Here is a 20,606-nt window from a genome sequence, read left to right as displayed (position 1 = left end):
ATAGCACATCTTAACTCTTGGCGAAATTGTTATGACGAATAACTGAAAGGTTGAGTTCTTCTGGCGGAGGAGTCTCTTTCTTTTCTCCACCGCGACACATTAGTAAGTGATGATTCTTACCGCAACCAAAACATTTCACGGCTCCCTTGCACTTGTTAGCATTGTGACCAATTTTCAGGCACCGGAAGCAAGCTCTTTTCTCTTTTATTTTCTCTTCTTTCTGTTCCAATGATAGATTTCTTGCTTTAAAACAGTCCTGACTCGGGTGATTTGTCTTGTCACAAAATATGCAGCCATTCTTGTTTGCTGTGGAAGCCGTCAGTCCAGCAGAAGTAGGGGTGTCTTCCAATCCCATATTCTTAAATGATTCATGAACTGACTCTCCCTTGTCCTTGCTTCGATCCTTTTGCCCACTCCCTTTCTTTTTGGCAGTCTGATCCAATCCATTTTTCGCAAGGCACCTTTCCTCTTCATCTTCCACCTCCCTCTCCAGAAATGTCATCAAATTGTCGAGTTCTGATTCTCCTTGCTCCAACTTCTTATCTTTTAAGGGACTCCTCTGCCACGCAATGAGGACCTCGTTGGGTAAACAGGACTCGACCAGGGGATACAATAGCTCGTTGGGGTCTGTTAACTTCCCAAGTGACTCCAACGCCTTCAACTTCCCCTTTAATTGATCGTGCAGCATAGATAACCCCATCTTCTTATCTGAGTCTCTTGCTTTCAGTACCATGCCCAATAATTCACGGATGTAGAGCTGGCGAAGAATTTTCTCGTTCCCAAATCTCTTCTTAAGGGCAGCAATGACTAATGGGTAGTTATCGTCTGATCTCGGATAAATCTTGATGACTGCTTGCGCTTTACTTTCAGGGATGATGGCTTGCACAAGATATTGAAATTTCACATTGATTGGCATATTCTCATCTGAATGGATGCCGTTGAACTGAGCCCACCATCCGAGCCATTCCTTCACGTCTCCGCCGAATTTAGTCAGCTCAATTTTCGGTAGTTTGTAACTCGACCTGCCTTCAGCTGACGCCGCACTTCCGGCGACACTTGAGACAGGGCTTGAATTGGTGGAGAGGACTTCCTTGATTTCCATAATAGCGGTCGCTAGCTTTGCTTCATATTCTTCGATCGCCTTTTCCTCTTCATCCAATTCGTCCTGGGTGGAGTTGGCGTCTAACATGCCATCCCTCACCTTCTGATTCAACTCCGATAACTCTTCACTAAGGCTGTTCAGCTTCTGTAATTTGACTCGTAGATAGGTCTCATCATATTCTTCCTTTGCTAGTTCGGTTTCCACTTCTCCTACGATGCGTGTGGTCGCCCACCTCTTGGTAGTTCTCTGCTTCTTAATCTTGTCCATGATGAGAACCTCAAGGACACCAGCAAAAGAAAAGAATTAATAACAAATAAATGTCAACAAATCGTGGAACTCTCTCGACCTCAGCTGCTCCCGAATGCTCAGGATGGAGCCCTCAAAGAGGCAAAACAGAATGGTGACTCCTCTCCAAACACGTTCCTCCCTCGCCAGGTCAGCAGTGCTCTCGCTGGACACAAGGGCAGGTGTCAGTCCAATTCGACTTCTTCTTCTCCTCGCCGGGTCAGCAATGCTCTCGCCGGGCACCAGGATAGATGTCGAAACTATTCACTTCACTTCCTTAGCAGAACAAGATAAGCCCCATACCAGGCGCCAAAAATGTTGAGACCGCGATTTATCCAACTACCCGTTGGGACCCGTCTCGGAAAATTGGCTTATCCTGTCGTTATATGAAGTGACACAAGACTCGATGACTAGCTCACTTTAAACTGATTTTATTGTCCCAATTCCACCAACAAATATATAACATGAATCGGCTGACTTATCATTTAATAGTGACCACTAATCACGAAAATTAATTAAACTATTTATTAAATTGAGAAGAGATTAGAATAATTACACACGGCCATGCCTTCTCTCTCTCACGCACACACCAAAACTCTTTGCACTCTCATTCTGAAACGAAGCTCAAATTCTTACTCTATGCTAAACTAAAATGAGATTTAACATCCTTCATCTGGGGTCCTAGTAGATTCTAAAAAACATAATGGGTACCCTGGACTCAAACGACAGGTCATGAGTGTCCCTTGTAAGTGATAAAACTTTATTTATGCATGCATCTAGCAAAACAGGTTCCGTAATAAATTTGGATTAAATTATGAATTTGTTTCAAAATTGATATCTCTGTACATTAAGGATTTAGTTTTTCTTGTACCACATTAGTGAATTCTTATGTATTAATGATATGGTCAAATGATAATGGAGGTTGAAAAGTTTTATTTAAAAAAAATTTGCACCCACAAAATAGCAGAAATTGCTACACCACGTAATTTTTTACTCAAACTTATCAATTTTGTTAATGTTTCTAATCAGGAAATTAATACGAAACCATTTAAAATTTATAAATTCGCATGCAAACATTCACATCAAATTATAATATTAATTAGGCATCGCTGTCGTTCTCAAGGTCGGAAATGTCACTGTCGAGCATGTCTTCTGTATCGGAATCTACGACAGCGCCCAGTGGAACGTTGGGGGCTGCTGGCGCTGGAGGAATTATTTCTGGACGACGAACCTGCTCGGGAGCTACCTCCACGTTAACGCCACGCGGTCCCAGTCCCCTCAATTTTCGCAGCTTCTCCAACAAAACGAGACGATGTAACTGCTCATCCGTCATGTCACGAGTTTCCTCCGTTTCGTACCGTGCAAGTTGGGCCGCGCCACGTCTTGCTTTCGCCTCCTCGTCGGGAGTCAGTGCCTTCTTGCCGACGACCTGCGTGGTGAGGGTGATGTCTCCCGTGCACTGTTCAAAATGGTGACCCCCTTCGGTCCCAGTGCCAGATGCGAGTCGTCTAGAAGTGGAATTCGGTGGAGGGGCAGCCTGACCATCAGATTGACCTGCGGGTCGACCACCTCGAGGTTGTCCGCCACCGATGCCCCCAGCTCGGAGAGAATCACGGCTGGAAAGTCGGATAAAATGGTATTATTAAGACTAAATATGATGGAATATGAAATTTATGAGATACGGATAATTGCTTACATTTGCTTGGCCAAGTTGGCCCCAAAGTTTGCTGGGAGTGGATTTGAACCCATTTTTGACAGAGGGAAGCGTATGACTGGATGAGGTGATGACTTGGAGAAGAGTGCATTTTTTAAGGGAATGTGTGGCAGAAATAATACGAATGGCTTGTATATTTTTATGAGAGAAAGTACGATTTTCCAAGAAAGGTTAAAAATGTGGACGACAAAAAGGTGCAAGTTTTAATACATGTGTATGCATACATAGATCAGAATTAAGGTTAACGTGCGTATGTACAAAACACCGTTTTTCATGCCTTTTGAACATGTAGGAGTTTAAAGGAGTGTAAAAGTTAGTTGTATTCATCAGATACAGGGATAAATTGCAAGTTTATGTATGTTACTGGACTTTGGTTGAGAAATAGGTTAGGTTTCAGATAAAATCTGAAATAGTACAGGGACTGATTTGACCTGAATTAATTATGTGTCTAGATATCTTGGTAATGTAGGCTAAATGTTAGTTAAGAGGCAGTAATTTCAAAGGATTTCCATTTTCTTAGTACTAAGAAATTAAATCTTAAACATGAGAATAAAGATGTAATTATATAAGTATGCGTATGTACATATTAACACACAAATTCTGGTGGATTGATTCAGTCGTATAACTCCATTTAGTAATTTCCGCGAATCATTGCATAGATATATTGCTACGTCAGAATTATGCAACTATGGACGAACGAATAAAGTATTAAAGCGTTAAATACATAGACATAATTGGCAACTAAATAATTGCATTTAATCAACTAAACATTACGTGTCACATATACTTTCAACAGATTATAACACATCCGAAAACGCAAAGATATTGAAGATATTTCATAATATCGTACAAAAATTGCAAATATTCGCAACATAATTTATTCGTATAAAAAATATAAAAAACGGATACAAACTTAATTAATTAAAAACATTTCAACATTTAATCTTTCCCGCCCAGCGTCGCCACAACTTATCATTCTATTCTCCTCACTGGGCATCTTGAAAACATTCTTTGTTGTCATTTCGACCCCACTATTTTCGCAAATCACATCTCCCAACGTTCTCCTTCTTAAGGTTTGAATCTGCTCTCGCGTAAATGATCCGGCCTGATGCGAATGCGTAAAAAAGTATCGATCCCCATACTTCGCTCTTTTGAACTGTAGCGCCTTCAAACAATTAAACGTATGTCCAGTAACTCCATCCGTGACGGGAACTTCGCTCAGCCCTCCAGAAAAGAGATCAATGTCCATCGGACTAACGTACAAGGTTTTCAAAACATTCCACACATTTTCTGGAATATTTGCCGGCCTATTGTTCCAATTATCCGTCAGTGGCGGCAAATCGCAGAGGGCGCGATACATGAAATAGCCCGGTAAACCGTGGTCTCTTCCCCGCTGCAAGTTCCGCGCTATCAAATCGCCTCCAAATTTGTTACCCTTTTCTTTCAGGAGGAAATTAGTGACATCTTGAGTAATGAAGGTGTCATAAGTTTGCGAATTTTGTGCCATAAGTCCCCCCAAAATTAAGTCGTATCCTTCTCCCCCGTTAAAAGTTATCTGCTCGTGGTCGAAAAAATTGTCTCTAATCTTGTACTCCTTCATGACCTGGAAGCCCTTCATCATTCTGATCAAACCGTTCAACAAGGTGTGTCCGAAACGGTACGCGGCGTCGGCAAAGGCGTGGAAAATACTGGGATCCAAGGCGGAATTGTACTCGGTATAGATTCTCTTGTCGTCAAATGCCAACCCGTATCGGGTCATGGTCTTCCCGCCAAAAATTATGGGGAGGTACTCTCCATACACAAAGTTTTGCCATTCCGCCACCAGGATTCGTCTAGCTTCTTGGAAAATGGTTTCGTCATCCCAATGCGGCCGTTTTCCCGCGATTTGGTCCGCCAAACGGTTATGTTCCCGGAAAAAGAGGGTGTGCATCACGGTCAAGGCGGGCATTTCATTGACGCGTTCCTCACCTCCGTAGAAGTGACCCATGAAGTGGAGTTTCTCTCCGGGGGGCGCCCTGGCTTGGACGGAGGCTACCGTGGGGAGGAAGCCGGGATGGTTTTCGTCCGTTATAAACCGTCCGCCGTACCAGGCTCGAAGCAAATGGCTTTTATTCACCTCGGATGCGTACACATGGGACGCGTCGACAAAGGCGGTGAGGACGTTGAACTGTTCCCGCTGCGCGTGACTGGGGCTGGAAGAACTACCGGGAAAACAGAGAGGTGTGGATCGAGTGAAATCCATGCATTCCTGTGGTTGCTCTAATTGTGAGAAGAAGTAATCATTGTTTGGAATTCGGATGGGGAAACAGTCCATGTTTTTGGAATCTTTGGAACAACATCTAGTTTGGGATGAGGAGAGATGCAATTATTTATGGCTGCAAAAATTAGTATGATTATTTAGGAGTACTAAGCGTACCTTTTATCCGATTCGGGTGTAAGCGTCATGTCGTGGTCTAAATATAATAAAATTCTTAATAAAAACTCTTTAGTAATAAGTGAAAATTGTAATAAGTCCATACCTAAAAATTGTCCAAATTGAGGTATCATATTGGTCATTTTCTGGTCGGGATGAACATAATCGGGATGAAGTGAGACGGAAACGGCGCGGACGTTGGGGAGATTTGTGGCTGGCAGGTGAAATCCTCCGCCACGTGGTTCGTTCCAACCATCTTCATACGCCGAGGGTACCAGACGCCGAAACTCGATGAAGGACGAGCCCCAATATGGATTACCAATGTTGTTACATGTCCCATCAATTGTTCTACAAATTAATGGAAAAATTATCGAAATGCCCTTTCGCAATGTGTTTGTGTAAAGGTGACATCATAATTTACATATTTACCTGTAGCGAGAACTGGGATTGCAGACTAATGGAAGAACTTCTTCTTTTTTGCAATAATCTGGCAATCTTTGAGTCAAGTAGGGGAGGACTTGGTCTTTCCGAATTTGATATTTTCCCGTGAGAATTTCATACGACTTTATGTTTATGTTTGATAATCTCCCAATTTTCAGAGTGGTTGGAGTAAATTTGCAGTAAACGTGACCTCCTAATCCGTGTCCTTTGGCGGAGGCGGCTGAATAAATGAATCAAGGCATACTATTAATTTTAAGAAATTATTTTTACAATTGGCATACTCACGACGGACTTGGGATATGCTCGCAAATTGTGCATTGCAATATAATTTGCAAAATTTGGAAAACTTTTATTTGAAAATCATGGCATTTTTTTTGCAACCACCAACAAGTTATTTTACCCATCCGGCCACTAAAAATTATTTCGCAAACTCATTTGTTCCAGCACAAATAATAGAAATTACAGGACTCCTTGAAAATTAAATAAAAGCAGGACTGTCTTTTATTGTTTTGCGAAATTTTCGAAATCATATTTTTCCAATCCCCTCACAACACAATTTTTTTAATGAGTTGCGATGTTAAAGAAGACGTTGTCGTGAGTACGCCCATTGAGTATGATTTACATATAGAATTACCAGAGTAATTAAAAAATGCTTGATCAGGTTGTTCGCTAGTTGACACAAAATCCTTCGCCTGTTGCACCGAACTTTTTAGTAACAATTGAATCCCAAGGTCTCCATTGTTTGGAATAAAACCGGGAGGTTGTAAAATTTGCAAGTCTCTCGCGTCACTTCGCACGGCATCATCGGCACTAAATCTGATGAGATTTTGACTTGAAGACGAACTTATTAAGAGAAAATGACTGATTAGTAGGAGGATATTTTTTGAAGATGCTCTCTCCATTTTGGTTACGTGGGCAAATGATGGATGACGAATTGTTACGTTTACATTTATTTGAGAGAGCCAGACAACATGGTAAAATATGCATGGTTTTGCAACCTTCATTTGTGTTGTGTCATTGATTTGCAGATTGAAGGAGTAAGTGCACAAGTAGGTGCGTAAATTTTGCTTACGTATGTATGCATAGCTAACTTATGCATGTGACCAAGAGTGCATTGAGGGGAAATTTGTTGTCACTTGGGGTAAATATCGGATGTCGGCAAAATACAGTTTCAAAATTTTTATTAATTCAAATTTAAAAAATTAAGTGCGTATTAAATATGTACATATACTGGAAAATTATGAATTTATCATTTCTGGGAAATTACCCCTTATGCGTTTTAAGCTTATGAATGAAGAAGTTTGAAACTGAATTATCATCACTTGTGCATATTTTTAAAACCAAAAGAAATCCTTTAATGACGACACCATTAAACAAGAAATTTACTGAAACTTGATTTGTACATATTTTTGCGTACATCATTTTAATTTAGAAAATATTTAGCATATTAATTAAAAATTTTGAATGAAGTCTGCCAAAATATTTAGCTTGTATTTTGAAGTCTCTGCATTTTGCCCATCCTTGGTAAATATGAAGAATTGCTTATTTAGGTTAAGTACCTTATGCACGTACGCTTTGCATACATGTGACGTCCAAGAAAACAAGTTGCATTCTCTTCGTCTTCTTCTGAGGGACGCAGTAAACGTATCCACAGATTTGATTGATTTTTAATAAAGGTTGCGTATTATTTGACAGGTTACAAATGGGGTCTAGAAATAACTAGAAATTTCCACTTTTTCCCAGTTATTTTTTAGAGATCGTGATTATTTTGATGGGCAGGTTCAACTACAAGAAGTGAGGAAGACGGAGTCGATGTCAACATTCGGGTGGGACAACGTGTTAACTAATGTTAAATATTGTGTGGTCGTTTCACATTGATTGAGAAATTTGGTAGTTTTCCTTTGTGGATGCTAAAAAATATAAATGTGAGATTGAAAAGTTATGAACGTATGAAAATCTGTATGTTCCCAAATTTCCCATCAAAACCCATGGTCATCGAAACACTGCCACTCAATTAAAATATTTACAAGGATGACATTCAGTCGAGTATTCAAAGGATTTTGTAATGAACTCTGATGACTCATTAATTCCTGGTACTTTGCGAATTGGTTATGCACGAATACACTAAATTAGCAATAAGTTATTAGAATTGAGTACTTTGAGGCATGCACTTCAATGTTTGAGACCAAGAAATACCAGTTTACAGATATTGATGGGCCTTAGCTTGGATGAATTTATTTAAATATTTTTGTATGCTGCATTACGAGATGTACATGTATGCGTTTGAAAAATTTATGTACATTGTTATTTGCAATGAAAGGTTACATGAAAACATGTCAGTTTCCATGAAAATTAAATGCATATTTCTGTGTACATAAATATTACGCGAGGTAGATATGTATGTATCTATGTCACTGTATATGTATTTATATCTGGATTTATGATTTGTTTTATTGACCGGTATTGTCTAAATTGAAAGATGAGGTTAAAATTGTAAGAATTTTATTGTTTTTCTTTCTTTGCATAAAAGTTACAGAGTTCAGCTTCGTCATCGTTGACTAAAAGTATTTAATAATTTGCAAAAAAAACTTGGAGGATAGTAAATATGCACGAATATTGACATGTATGTAACACACTCAAAATATGTTGACAATAAAATTGACACTGCACATACGTAATCAGACTTCGTGGTAAATAATTAGCAACGTGGTAGAGCCTAATCATACCGACTACGCTTTCTGATTGAGATTTTGTTGTCAGCATATTTTTAGTACACATTTATGTATGCAAGTATAAAAAAGCATCCAAATCTGGTCTGCCGGTTGGTATTCATTCATAAATAATTTATTACTCGTCTTCTGAGATGCCTTACATCTCATACGTGTCACTGCTCATCTAGATTAATTTGCGTTTTAGAAAAGTTAAGGAAGACCTGTTCGAAATAAATTAATCAATTAAATAAATTATTATTATATATTCATTTAATTATAAATCATAACGTTAATTTGACCTGTTCTAAACTGGTTTGTCCGACGCTGTAGGCCTCGATTTTGAAGGTGGATTTTGCCTCTTCCATTTTCTTGAACATGTATCCCCAACCTATTGCCGTGTTTTTAATGTGATAATGAACATACCCGGCGTGGATATCTTTTAATTCGCTCCCTACAAAATTGTAACCAGTTTATCAAAATTTTATCAAATTTTTATCGAAACTAAAATGATCCCCAAAAAATACAAACCTGGGAATGTTGCTTCAATATAATTTCTTAAGGGTAGCAGTTCCTTTTCCCATGGTTGCAGTGGCTGCGCAAGGAAGTCAGTTCCACTGCCTTTTCTCAAGTTAGAACTCCTCCGCCGTCCAAATTCCTTAATAAATATGTGCGAAATAATAAATTAGCAAAATGATATCTCAAACTAGATATTAATTGATTGATTTCACAAACCAGCGATTGTCTCGTCAGCCTTCTTTCTTCAATTCCCATTTCAATCTGCGCTATTAGCGTGTACCCTTCGCCAAATTTATTTTTAAGGTGTTGTGGAGATCCTAAACAGCGGAAGCCACCATTTACCATGATTGCGATGCGGGTAGATAAGGCTTCGCACTCATCCATGCTAAAAAAATGATTGGATTGTGCAGTATTTTTTTTGCAAGCGGATGGAATTGGCAGGATATTTGTACATACCTGTGAGAAGTCAGGACAATTGATGTCCCAGAATTTCTGACCTCGCTGATAACATCCCATAAATGCCGGCGTGCAACGGGATCCATACCTTTAAGTAGTAAATAATTCTATGATAAGCTAATTGTAAACTATACGTAAGTAACTATCTTTGACTCACCGGTCGTAGGTTCGTCTAAAAGCACCTGGCAAAGTGTAATTAATACCATTTAATAATAGTTCCATTTTAATCAAGTTGTGCAGAGATATTGATTTACCATGGGTGGATTGCCAACCAAAGCGAGAGCAGTGCTTAATTTCCTTTTGTTTCCGCCACTGAATTTCATGAAAAAATGTTTAGTTAAGAGGGTTTAATAAAAATTCTAATGGTTTTGTACCTGTAGGTCCCACATGGCTTATCAATGTGCTCGTCGAATATCAATCTGGCAGCTAAGGTATTCGCCAAATTTTCAATGTTTCCTTCATGCACGCCACGCAATCTTGCAAAAAGCCGAATAGTTTCCCTCCCAGTTAACTCTGGTATTAAAGCGTCGAACTTAAAGAATGCAGTTAAAAATTAGTTAAATAGACACATCTGTAATTTCATGCAATTTTAAGAGTTGCATACTTGAGGACAGTATCCCAAATTTTGTTGGACTTTTTTAATTTCTGTCTTGACGCTGTGACCATCGATGAATGCGTTACCCGAAGTTACTGGGATGTCTCCAGTTAACACTACATTTCAACAAAGTGATTAAATACTGCATGAAATGGATTTCATAAATTGCAAATGTAGAACTGGCATACTTTTAAATGTTGTAGATTTTCCTGCTCCGTTTATTCCCAAAAGCCCTGCGAAGGATTTTTATTTTATTTTTATTTTGAGGTTTTTGATCATTTTTGCAAAAAAAAATAATACGATTTTATCATTACCAAAACATTCTCCCTTCTGAACTCCTACGCATAAATTGTCAACAGCTTTAAAGTTGCCACCGTAAATTTTTGTTAAATCCCTAAAAATAAAAACAGATATCCTTCAGCTTTTATTAGCATTTTTACATAATTAGAGGGCTTCATTGGTAAAAGCCAAGTTATCCAGAGAACGGGAAAATAACACTTTTCCCACCGAACCAAAATGCGAAAAGCCATTATTTTACAATTTGTCTAACAATATTAGTTTGCGAAGAGAGAAAAAAAAATACATATAATAACCTGAGAATGAGATTGTCCGTGTTGTTCATTTGTTTCAATTTTGTATTTCGAATCCTCATGTTTTCCAGCAGTACGTCCGAGTCGACTAACGCGCCTTCTTCGTCGACTGCTGCATTTTGAGCCGAACTTTCATTCCCCTTTGCCCGGAAATGACAACACACATAATATCGAATCCATCCCAATATTTTGGACTCCTTGATGAAAATGATGACAAAGCAGACCACACCCAGCCCACCACTGAACGTCAAATTGCGACCAATACCACGCGCATCCCATCCCAAATAAGGAATTGGATCTGGCAGTAAGAAAAAATAATTATGCACCAAATTACTTGGCAGTGATAATAATTAGAGATTAATTACAGTCAACGCAGCAAGAAAGGTCGGGATACAGGACGCAGGTTTCGTTAAAATTGAGCAAATCTGGACAGATAGAGTGAAGTTGATGATTTGCTGAGAGAAGTAACAGTCCGTATCCCAGGTTAAAATTTGGCAAAACCATGAAAACCCATTCGCAAACTTCGGCACCCTTTTGTGCTCCAAGTTCTTCAATTTGAAGAATGGAAACGGTTAACATGCATATGATTCCTGGCCAAGATTGAAATATACAAAATTTAATGAAATATAGTCGTTAGCAGAATGAGTTATGTTAGTATTGCTCTAACCTGTGAAAATGTTGAACATCACCATTCTCGTAAAACTGTAAAAAAAATTGCATGCAAACGTGGATTAAATTTCATCAACTTTCACCTACTTATGTACTTATAATTAGAAAATGTTTTTAATGGAAAAATTCAACTTTAAATTTTTATACGCGTATGAAAAAATTTGGGCGTGCTCACGTCATGATAACCTTGGCAAATCTCACAAACTGGTCATAATAGCAGAACCTTTACATAATAACTTTTGAAGAGAAAACCATAGGATTTTCACAAACCTGCATAAGCCGTGAAAACTAAATCAAATTACGGATCGTTTTTATAGCTTTTCCGAAATTTGCGAAATCATATAATTTTACCAATTCAATTTTTAGCTTCGCAAATTTTGATAAATTATGTGTGATGCTAAATATTTAAGATTTTGTCGTGAATACGCCCAATGTCAAAGAAATCAAACTATAAATACTTAATTAAGGGAACCCCAAATTTGTAAAGAGTAATTAATTTGACTCACCCACTAGCCGGGATTTTATATCTGAATGAAAAAAGATACATTAGCGGAATCACACTTGCTCCATACGCCAACAACAAGAGGGCAACGTTGCCCAACATCTCCACGCTTTTGAAATCTTCATGCTGAAAAGCCGCAAAGACAATGATCAGTCCAATGCATGGGACGATATAGTTGACCGCGTCGAAGAGGAAGGACGCTATCCAAAAGATGGGAAATCGAACGCCGGAAACGACTTGTAAATGCTTGGCGTTGGTCTCCCTCTCCTTGATGAGAAACACGACAAAACTTGCGGCCAGGAAGGACATTCTGGAAGATGAGGAGGAATTAATTACCCAACAAATTCCGGTAAATATGTAAATATATGAAAATATGCATGTAAAACAGTTAAGTGTGCCAATGCTTATCATAAAGGTTTCATACCCGAAGGAGACAGCAAATCCCACCTGGAAGCCAGAGGATTGCATACTTCCAGATTGTTTAATTTCAGAAATCTGATCCAGCGGGAGGGGATGGTTGCTCACAGAGATGAAAGCGTCCTCCAGACCACTCGAAGATTGAAGAAGAGCATTATTGATCAAGTTGAGGGCAACGGGAGGACCGTGGTATGGCTGGTTGTTGAAAAAGCCTCGATAAGTGATGTTATCGGGGGAAGAGAGGTCACTCATTGCGGCGATGTGACCATATGCGTAAGATGGCAGGTTATCCCTGGCCTGTCAATAAAAATTTGTAAGTTTTCTGGAAATGATAACTTAACAATTTGTAAGCAAGTCTTACTGTTTGTATTAGTGTCTCGTATATGTTTTCTCTCTCCAGTATTTCAGAGCCGAAGCTTTCCGCAGTATTTTTATAGGCGGAACAGACATTTGGAAGGCCAGGATTAGTTGGACAGTTCATCACCGTGTAGATTTGACCGTATTGCGTGTATTTCTATTTGTAGTTAAAAATTTTAGTTAAATATTCGCAATTTAGTTGGGATATTTATTAATAAAAGTGAAATTAATTTATAATTACTCCGAGATTTAGATCCATTCCTGGAGGATTGGTCAAATTTGGTTGTGACTTGAGCATCACGAGTGTAATGATTAGAAACGCGATGGGAATAATGGTCTACATCATAAAGGAATAATATTCAATATTATGTGCAAAAGTTTAAACCAGGAAAAGTAATCATTTTACCTGAACTGCGATAAGGATTTGGTTTCGAATCGTGTACAAAAACTTTTTCACAATCATGGCAAAAGTCTGAAAATTTGGTGTGCAAAATTGTCATGTAATTTTGAAAGTAGATAAATATGAAAATATGGTTAATTATTAAATTGCCTGTTGAAGTAGAAGTGGGATCCCAGAGTTTCGTTGAGAGTGCAAATTCAAGGAATGAATTTCCACCGGAATGGATGCATTTTTTCCATTTCGTAGTCGGAATTCTTCCTCTGCTTCCTTCCCGACCCTATACGAAATATATTTGGATTTGTAACTTGATTGTATGATTAGGTTTTTTAGGCCAATTCACGTCAAGCCTTGTAACTATGTAAAGTTAAATTGCGTATCTAAAACAAATCAATTTTATATTCGTTACCCAGCAAATTTCATAAACTTACAAAAATTACGAATGATAGTTAGCTTATACATAAATCAAGATTATTCAGTTGCAAACTTATGTATGATTTTTTTTACCGCTTGTTAAATTACTTCATGAAACTTTAAAACACCCAAAGTTGCTTAATACTCAAAAACATACTGCGATAAACGCATGTGGTGCGTTTATACTTTAGAATTTGCCCCAATGTTATAATTTAACTATGTATGGCGCAAGTTAATAAAGAGTATTTGTATTAATAAGAACGAACCTCATAAAAACCTCCTCCATTGTAGTGATGGAACAGCCGTATGAGTCGATTCCGAGTTCAACCTTGTGCTGTTCCATGGCCTCGAACATATCGGGGAAAAGCGGCGACAGTTCGTCAGATAACGAATAGGACAATTCAGACCCAACATTCTGCTGAATTTCAATATTTGGGATCCGTTTCTTTAAAAAGCTTGTGATCCGATTGACATCACAATCCGGTTTTTTCACAATGATCAACTGATATCCGCCGCCTGGAGAATCAATTATTTAGAACTTGCACGAATTATGTGTATAATTTATTAAAGTAGAAAATTACCATATTTCTTTTTCAAGAACAAGGAACTACCACAACATTGTACTTGCCCGTCGGCCATAATTGCAAGACGGTCTGATAACAAATCAGCTGCAAGAGTTGAAAGGAAATTATTAAGTAATTTTTTCCTAGCGTTACTAACAAAACGTATCCCCCATCGTGTGAAGGCTAGTTTGAGGATTTACAAAACCCGTGTTTCATGGCGATAGGTTAATCAAAACCAGACAATATTATTGAGTTTTTGACTTGATGTCAAGGACAAGAACCACGTAATGATACTTAATGCCAGCCACTTAATATTGCCCGAAACCAAGTACACACCTTCATCCATAAAATGTGTAGACAAAATTATCGTCCTATTTTTCTTCTCTTGTTGAATCAAGTCCCAAATTTGTCTACGAGCTCCAGGATCTAGGCCACTGGTTGGTTCGCTATTTATAAAAAAATAAATGTTTCTTTAAAAGAGCCGCAATTTTGTTTGTCGAATTAATTTGTTAAAATTTAACAAAATATTTACTCCAATAGTACGACCTGGAAAAATTAAAAAATATAACCTTTTATAAATATCCTCCAACACTATGATTTTTAATAATATTTAACTTACGGAGCTACCCCCGACGAACGCAATTCCCAAACTCAGCCGTCTTTTCATACCGCCCGACAACGCCTGCGACTGTACGTGCTTTTTGTCTTCCAAGTTAATAGCTTTGAGCATCCTGGCGACTTCTTTGTTTAGTGACTTGGATCCTTTCAACTAAGCAAGTAAGAAGATATTGGCCTTAAATCTGGCTTAACCAAACCCTTACAAATAATTTGTTTACTTACCCTTCCAAAAAATTGCAAATGTTCCAAAACCGTCATCTCGTCAAAGAGTACGTTGTGCTGGGGACAGAGACCTAGCCAAATAATACTTGCATTATTTTCATACTGATTTGCACGGGATCTAAATAAACCCACCTAAATTTTCCCGAACGAATTTGATATCAGTTCGGATATCATACCCGTTTACAATCGCAGTGCCTGAGGTTGAAGGAAATAATCCCGTCAACATGCTCATCGTCGTTGTTTTACCTGTACACGTATTAGTATAGAATTAATCCCTAATTTTCTAAAAAAATTAAAAAAATACAAACCTGCTCCATTGTGACCTGATGTGAGAGAATTATACATATTTAGTAATTTGGGGTTGGTCGTAATTGGTTAAATTATGATAAACTGTTTGCTTACCTAGCAAAGCCGTGATCTGGTTTTCATACATGTTAAGATACAAATTATTGACGGCGGTTTTAGGCCCAAATACTTTTGTAAGTCCTTGAATCTGCACGCCGGCTTTGGAATTTGGCTCTTTTTCGAAATTTTGAGGCTTTTCTTGCCTCGCGTCGGCAGATTTGACTAAAACAGTGTGTTCACCACGGGAAGTCCCAATCCAATACCATTTCTATTTAAAAGTTAATAGTCAGTATATGTGTACATAAATCCAAGAGTTATTTATGTAAATTTATCGTTAAATAGCTGCGAAAAGGTTTATTACCGTGAAAGGAAAATACCATGGCATGGGGAGACCTGTTACCAAATGTAAGTTTATTTAGCAATGATTATAAGTAAAATACATAATAATGCGTGTTTTGAAAGTATCCAATTTTCGCATTATAATCGCATTAGGTTTCAAGTCGTCTGAAATGATGGGCGTACTGACATTTCACTCAAGACATCGTTTCATTGTTACTGCAAGTAGTTATCAATAGCCGAAAATTTCCATTTTTCGGCTAAAAGATGTAAGAAATCTCTCAAACCTTGATACATTTGATCAATTTGCGAGGTACCAGCTATATTTTGTAATATTGTCGTGAATACGCCCATTGATCTTATTTTTCTTATTTTGAAAACCCCTACTATGCATGTGAAAATCAAGGAGTAAAATAAATTTCCACTCACCAAATTCTCCAGGCCAGACCCCTTCTATATACAACGCTATCAGAAGATACAGCACCCCATCCGCCAACAGCATTAGGTTCAAGTCTAAAAAGGTCCAATTGTCATCTGGAGATGCGAGTTCATTTAAATTGCCCCACTGCACGCCCACCCCTGTCCCCTCCCACATGGCGATTAATTGACAACCAAAAGACAACCCCGTATTGCTTAGAAAACTGGCTGATAGTTTTTCAGCTTTACTTAAAGTGTTGTATCGCGTTTGGAGGAACGTGTAGGGCAAGTACGACACAAAGAAAAAGACACCTGCTCCCGTTGCGGCCGAGTTTGCTGAGTAAAAAAAAGGTGCTAATTAATAGAAATCGTAAAAAATCACATCATAAATATGGAATTCATGTGGTCATAAAATTATCACTGCGTTTGTGACAATTTTCCACCTAGTGATAGCAATAATTGTCCACTAAATTCAAATTTTCTACTCCCCATATTGACAAATTTCTCATTTTTGACAAGTTATTTTTACCGTTCGGTAACAAATCAATGCTTAAATTAGGAATAAGTTTTTACCTGATGAAAACAGAGTGGAAACGAGAAAGCTTAAGGTGACCATGCTGAAGGCGTAATTTAGTAGAAAGGCGAGGATCAAGGTGACGTTGGACTTGGTTAGAATGGCCAATTCACCACCATTGTAAATTCTGGCAGTAATTAGAGGTGCCATCATTCCGATTGAGATGAGGATGAGGAGGTAGGATTTGATAAACCAGGCCAACCAGTGCAACCAATTTGGGAGCCCCATCATCTTCATCGACTCCTGTGTAAAGTTAATCCGTGTTTAGGATCGATAAAATTGAAATTCTTAAGCATGGAAAAATTGCGAATAAATACAATTTTCGGAAATTTGTCAATTGGAAGATCAAATATCGAAATTACATTTTTTCTTGTTCTCAATTTTATGAGAATCAGAGTTTAGTGGTACTTAATGTGACTTGAGTACCCCCAATGACCATGACGTGACTCATATGTCACAACCCCAAATAGAGAAACACACCAATGACAAACTTACATAATTTTATGTAAGCTGAAAGTACTGATACATGCAAAATATTTTTACGCTAAAAATTTTTTGCAATATGGGTCACATGCAAAACACAAAACTAATTATTACCTTGAGACGCTTCTCTTTCTCCAGTGTGATTGATTTGGTGATATTGATGACCGAATTAATAAAAGAAAAGACCAGGATCATGGGCAGGAAATCTTTCAAAATGACGAGAAACACATCGTCAATAAATGGTGGGTAAGGCATCCGTTCCAACTGAATGTTGATGGATGAGTTGCTGTTCCCATTTTCCATAAATTTCCGAATTGATGCTTCAACCGCGTTCTGCGTGTATAGAAAACCTTCTATCCAGTAGCCTGCGTCAATGTGTATTAAATGCATGAAAAATACATGAAAAACAAGTACATTTTATCCTCAGATGCTTTTATAATCTCATCTCACCAGGCTCTCCACCATGATGCTCGTTCTCATTTTCAGGATAATCCTCCAGGCCCATGTTTTCAATGGCCTCCCTTGGTCCTAAAATTTGGAACACTGGATACAAAAGTTCTGTCATCCAGCGAGGCTATAAATGAATCATATGTTACGCACAATTTTCTAAATTCATGTCAATTAAAAATTAGATTTTTGTTAGATTACTTGTTCATATGCATTTTCATCCGCGGAATGCTGACTTGCCGGAAATCTCAGAGAATACTGTGAAATTTATTGCAGGTTTATTGGGTGTACTCACGACAACTTCTTATCGTCGCAACTCATTTAACAAATTTTGTGAAGCTCAAAGGGCTATGAAATTTGTGTCGTGAGGGGATTCGCAAATTATGCTTTCGCATATATTTTTGCCACAGCTATCTTGTTTTGATATGTTTTGCATGGATTGTGTAATTTCTATCCCTAGTTATGGAGAAGAAGAGCTTGCAAAATAATTTTTCGAAATAAAAACAAGCATAATTGCTGACAAAATTGCGAACAAATCCGATAGTTTTCCAGGTATTTTTTTAGAAATCCCATGAAATTTCGAAAACCTTACAAAGTTATAAATATCTAGATTTGAGAGATAAGCGATGTCGTTGTGAATACACCCACTATTTAAAGATTATGGATGACAACTTCAATTTTCTGAAAAAAATACTAGTTTACTTACTTTAATATTTCGAACCGAACTCCACTCCTCATGATCAAGACCATCATTAAAAATAATGGCTGCCAAGACCGGGTCTCTGTTTTTGTCTGGAGAACCGACCCCTTTGCAGTCATGGAAACCTCCCTTTCTATACTCGCTAAGCAGCTCCTCCTCAGTTTCATATCCTATGACTTCAAGTTTAATAAAAGTTAATTAAAGCGTGTAAATTAAATAAATAACAATTGAAATATCTAAAATACACAAAGTTTATACCTGTATAGTTTTCTGGTGTTCGAGGGAAATAGGTTTGATACATTGGAGAGTCTGGGGATTCCATTAATTCAATCGTTAGCGCGGAAGTGTTCGGGGCGTAAAGAATTACGCAACTATTTAATATTAAAATTTGCATAATTAAACAAACCAAATATTTAGGTAATTAGATAAAACAATTAATCAATGTGTATACCCTTTCGCAACGCTGGTGCCTTTGACATCATTGACATCAAAGGGGTAAAATATTGTTGGCTCGGTAACATTGTCGGAGGGGATGCTCCCTCGGATGCCCACAAGGAACGCAGCGAAGAAGACGGGGACCATCAACTCCATAAAAGTCCCAAGTTTGTGGCGCTTCTGGAGGATGTAATTCTTCCAGAGGAGAAGTAGAAATTTGCGGAAATTGCTCGTCATCTTGACCTAAGAGTCTCTGGTCTAGCAAGATGTGTAAATAATTAGCATATTTATGTTGGGTCAAAAAATGGTACAAGTTCAACATTTATCTATGTGTATACCTTGAACCTGTTAGTTTTAAAATTTCAGACAAAGTAAATCATCCGTATGTATAATACCCCGGTCAAGGTTGTCTACTTTTTGGACGAGATTTTCACCCCGCACCGAGATTTCTATGACTGGGACGTTGAGATTGGCCCACTGGCTTTAAAAAGTTCTCGCAAATGCGGGCTAAATTACTCGTAAATGGAAGAAATCGTCCGTGCCGATGGGTGAAGCGGTAAGTGAGACTGGGAAGTTTTGAGACTCGTTATTTGTAGAAGTAAGTAAGATAAGTGCTGTTATCTTCATACATATTACTATCAACAATTGGCGTGGTTGATATGAGTCAATAAAAGATAAAATGTAGTGTTGCATTATATGTAACAAGTTGTGAGTCATGTAAGGAGTGAGGTACCCACTTGAACTTGAAGTGCAGTGGGGTAAATAAGGTGGGGCAACCCCCTAAAATTGAATTGGATTCAGTGGACAACTGATATTTTGATAACACATACGCATAGGCCAAAAATATTTGGGTAAAAATAAATTGTATCAAAATTTAAGCATTTTGACACCTGCAGCGTTACGAAACCGGAGGTGCGAAAAATAGTCACATTTTCGTAAAATTTCCGAGTTTAAAAATCTAAAATTAAAAAAAAAATTAAATTTAAAAATTTAAAATTTAAAAATCATTTGAGTTGAGTTAGTAATGAAATTGCATAAAATTTTGAAAATTATATATATTTTTGGACTCCACTAATCCTAAATGCTGCTGGAAGGGACGGAATCATTTATTAGAAGAATACAGGAAATAATTTATCTTTATTTGTAAAGAAAACTTGGGAAAAAATTAAAATTCTTTACTCTGCAATGCATAAAAAAGCCATACCATGAATCTCAAAAATGCTAGGAAAACACCATTAATTTTACAGTTGTAGACATTCTTATTTTTGAAAATTTGAAGTAATTAAATGCCATAGACTTGCAAAAATTATTGTCCTCGGCGTCCTTGCCCTCATCATTAATTTAGGTATGTTTGCACTAAACAATGAATGCATATTAGTAATCCACCATATTGCGGTTGATAAGAAAATTATCTTTCAAATTGACATATACCTTGTCCCCTAAGCGAGTGCCAATTATGACAACAAACGAAAAGACCCAGGTACCCAGGTACATATACACGATGACTAATACGAAATAGTGTAACCACACTTGTAAGTTGGTGGTACGGCGAACCAGTTGGTACGGAAAATATACGTACCGAACCGAACCCCGTACCGAACCAGGTTCGGTACGGGTTCGGTACGGTCGAACTTTTTAATTTTTACTGGTTCGGTACGGTTCGGTACGGGTGAACTTTTCAATTTTTACTGGTTCGGTACGGTTCGGTACGGGCGAACTTTTAATTTTTATTGGTTCGGTACGGTTCGGTACGGGAAATTTTTTAAATGTTAATGGTTCGATTCGGTTCGGTACGGTATGGGGTCTCTTGAGATATTTATACATCAACTTTTCAATTGAGTACATTTTGTAAGGGAAAATGCTGAAATCTAGGTGGTTCGGTACGGC

General features: G+C 37.9%; 4 protein-coding genes across 4 annotated transcripts; all 4 read right to left on the bottom strand.

The window, feature by feature from the left end:
• Positions 1–10: 10 nt before the first annotated feature.
• LOC110857829 lies at positions 11–1,369 on the bottom strand. Its single transcript, XM_022106439.1, has one exon. The coding sequence runs from the start codon at positions 1,367–1,369 to the stop codon at positions 11–13; it is 1,359 nt and encodes a 452-aa protein (XP_021962131.1).
• Positions 1,370–2,303: 934 nt separating this feature from the next.
• On the bottom strand, positions 2,304–3,237 carry LOC110857744. The gene is made up of 2 exons (XM_022106356.2): positions 3,084–3,237; positions 2,304–3,003 (listed from the first exon to the last, which is right to left on the bottom strand). Exons 1-2 carry the CDS (start codon positions 3,134–3,136, stop codon positions 2,487–2,489), a joined length of 570 nt encoding a protein of 189 aa, XP_021962048.1. The 5' UTR covers positions 3,137–3,237; the 3' UTR covers positions 2,304–2,486.
• Positions 3,238–3,826: 589 nt separating this feature from the next.
• Positions 3,827–6,889, bottom strand: LOC110857530 (chorion peroxidase). Its single transcript, XM_022106118.2, has 5 exons — positions 6,590–6,889; positions 5,944–6,175; positions 5,621–5,862; positions 5,518–5,554; positions 3,827–5,440 (listed from the first exon to the last, which is right to left on the bottom strand). Exons 1-5 carry the CDS (start codon positions 6,855–6,857, stop codon positions 4,015–4,017), a joined length of 2,205 nt encoding a protein of 734 aa, XP_021961810.1. The 5' UTR covers positions 6,858–6,889; the 3' UTR covers positions 3,827–4,014.
• A 1,546-nt stretch (positions 6,890–8,435) lies between these two features.
• On the bottom strand, positions 8,436–19,271 carry LOC110857828 (ATP-binding cassette sub-family A member 3). The gene is made up of 39 exons (XM_022106438.2): positions 19,058–19,271; positions 18,736–18,977; positions 18,543–18,655; positions 18,291–18,460; positions 17,786–17,842; positions 17,588–17,711; positions 17,252–17,502; positions 16,654–16,897; positions 16,093–16,416; positions 15,689–15,720; positions 15,385–15,595; positions 15,291–15,305; positions 15,115–15,228; positions 14,983–15,053; positions 14,762–14,911; positions 14,675–14,688; positions 14,479–14,588; positions 14,161–14,247; positions 13,846–14,095; positions 13,319–13,445; positions 13,175–13,240; positions 13,010–13,105; positions 12,773–12,925; positions 12,419–12,708; positions 11,999–12,304; positions 11,491–11,525; positions 11,189–11,413; positions 10,827–11,121; positions 10,548–10,627; positions 10,422–10,466; positions 10,243–10,349; positions 10,013–10,170; positions 9,893–9,950; positions 9,796–9,820; positions 9,639–9,726; positions 9,399–9,567; positions 9,195–9,321; positions 8,966–9,117; positions 8,436–8,887 (listed from the first exon to the last, which is right to left on the bottom strand). Exons 2-39 carry the CDS (start codon positions 18,954–18,956, stop codon positions 8,840–8,842), a joined length of 5,208 nt encoding a protein of 1,735 aa, XP_021962130.1. The 5' UTR covers positions 18,957–18,977; positions 19,058–19,271; the 3' UTR covers positions 8,436–8,839.
• Positions 19,272–20,606: the final 1,335 nt, after the last annotated feature.

This window comes from Folsomia candida, unplaced genomic scaffold, assembly GCF_002217175.1.
Source record: "Folsomia candida strain VU population unplaced genomic scaffold, ASM221717v1 Fcan01_Sc019, whole genome shotgun sequence".
Classification (NCBI taxonomy): domain Eukaryota; kingdom Metazoa; phylum Arthropoda; class Collembola; order Entomobryomorpha; family Isotomidae; genus Folsomia; species Folsomia candida.
The sequence above is the reverse complement of the archived record's forward strand: the minus strand, read 5'-3'. Positions and strand labels throughout refer to the sequence as shown.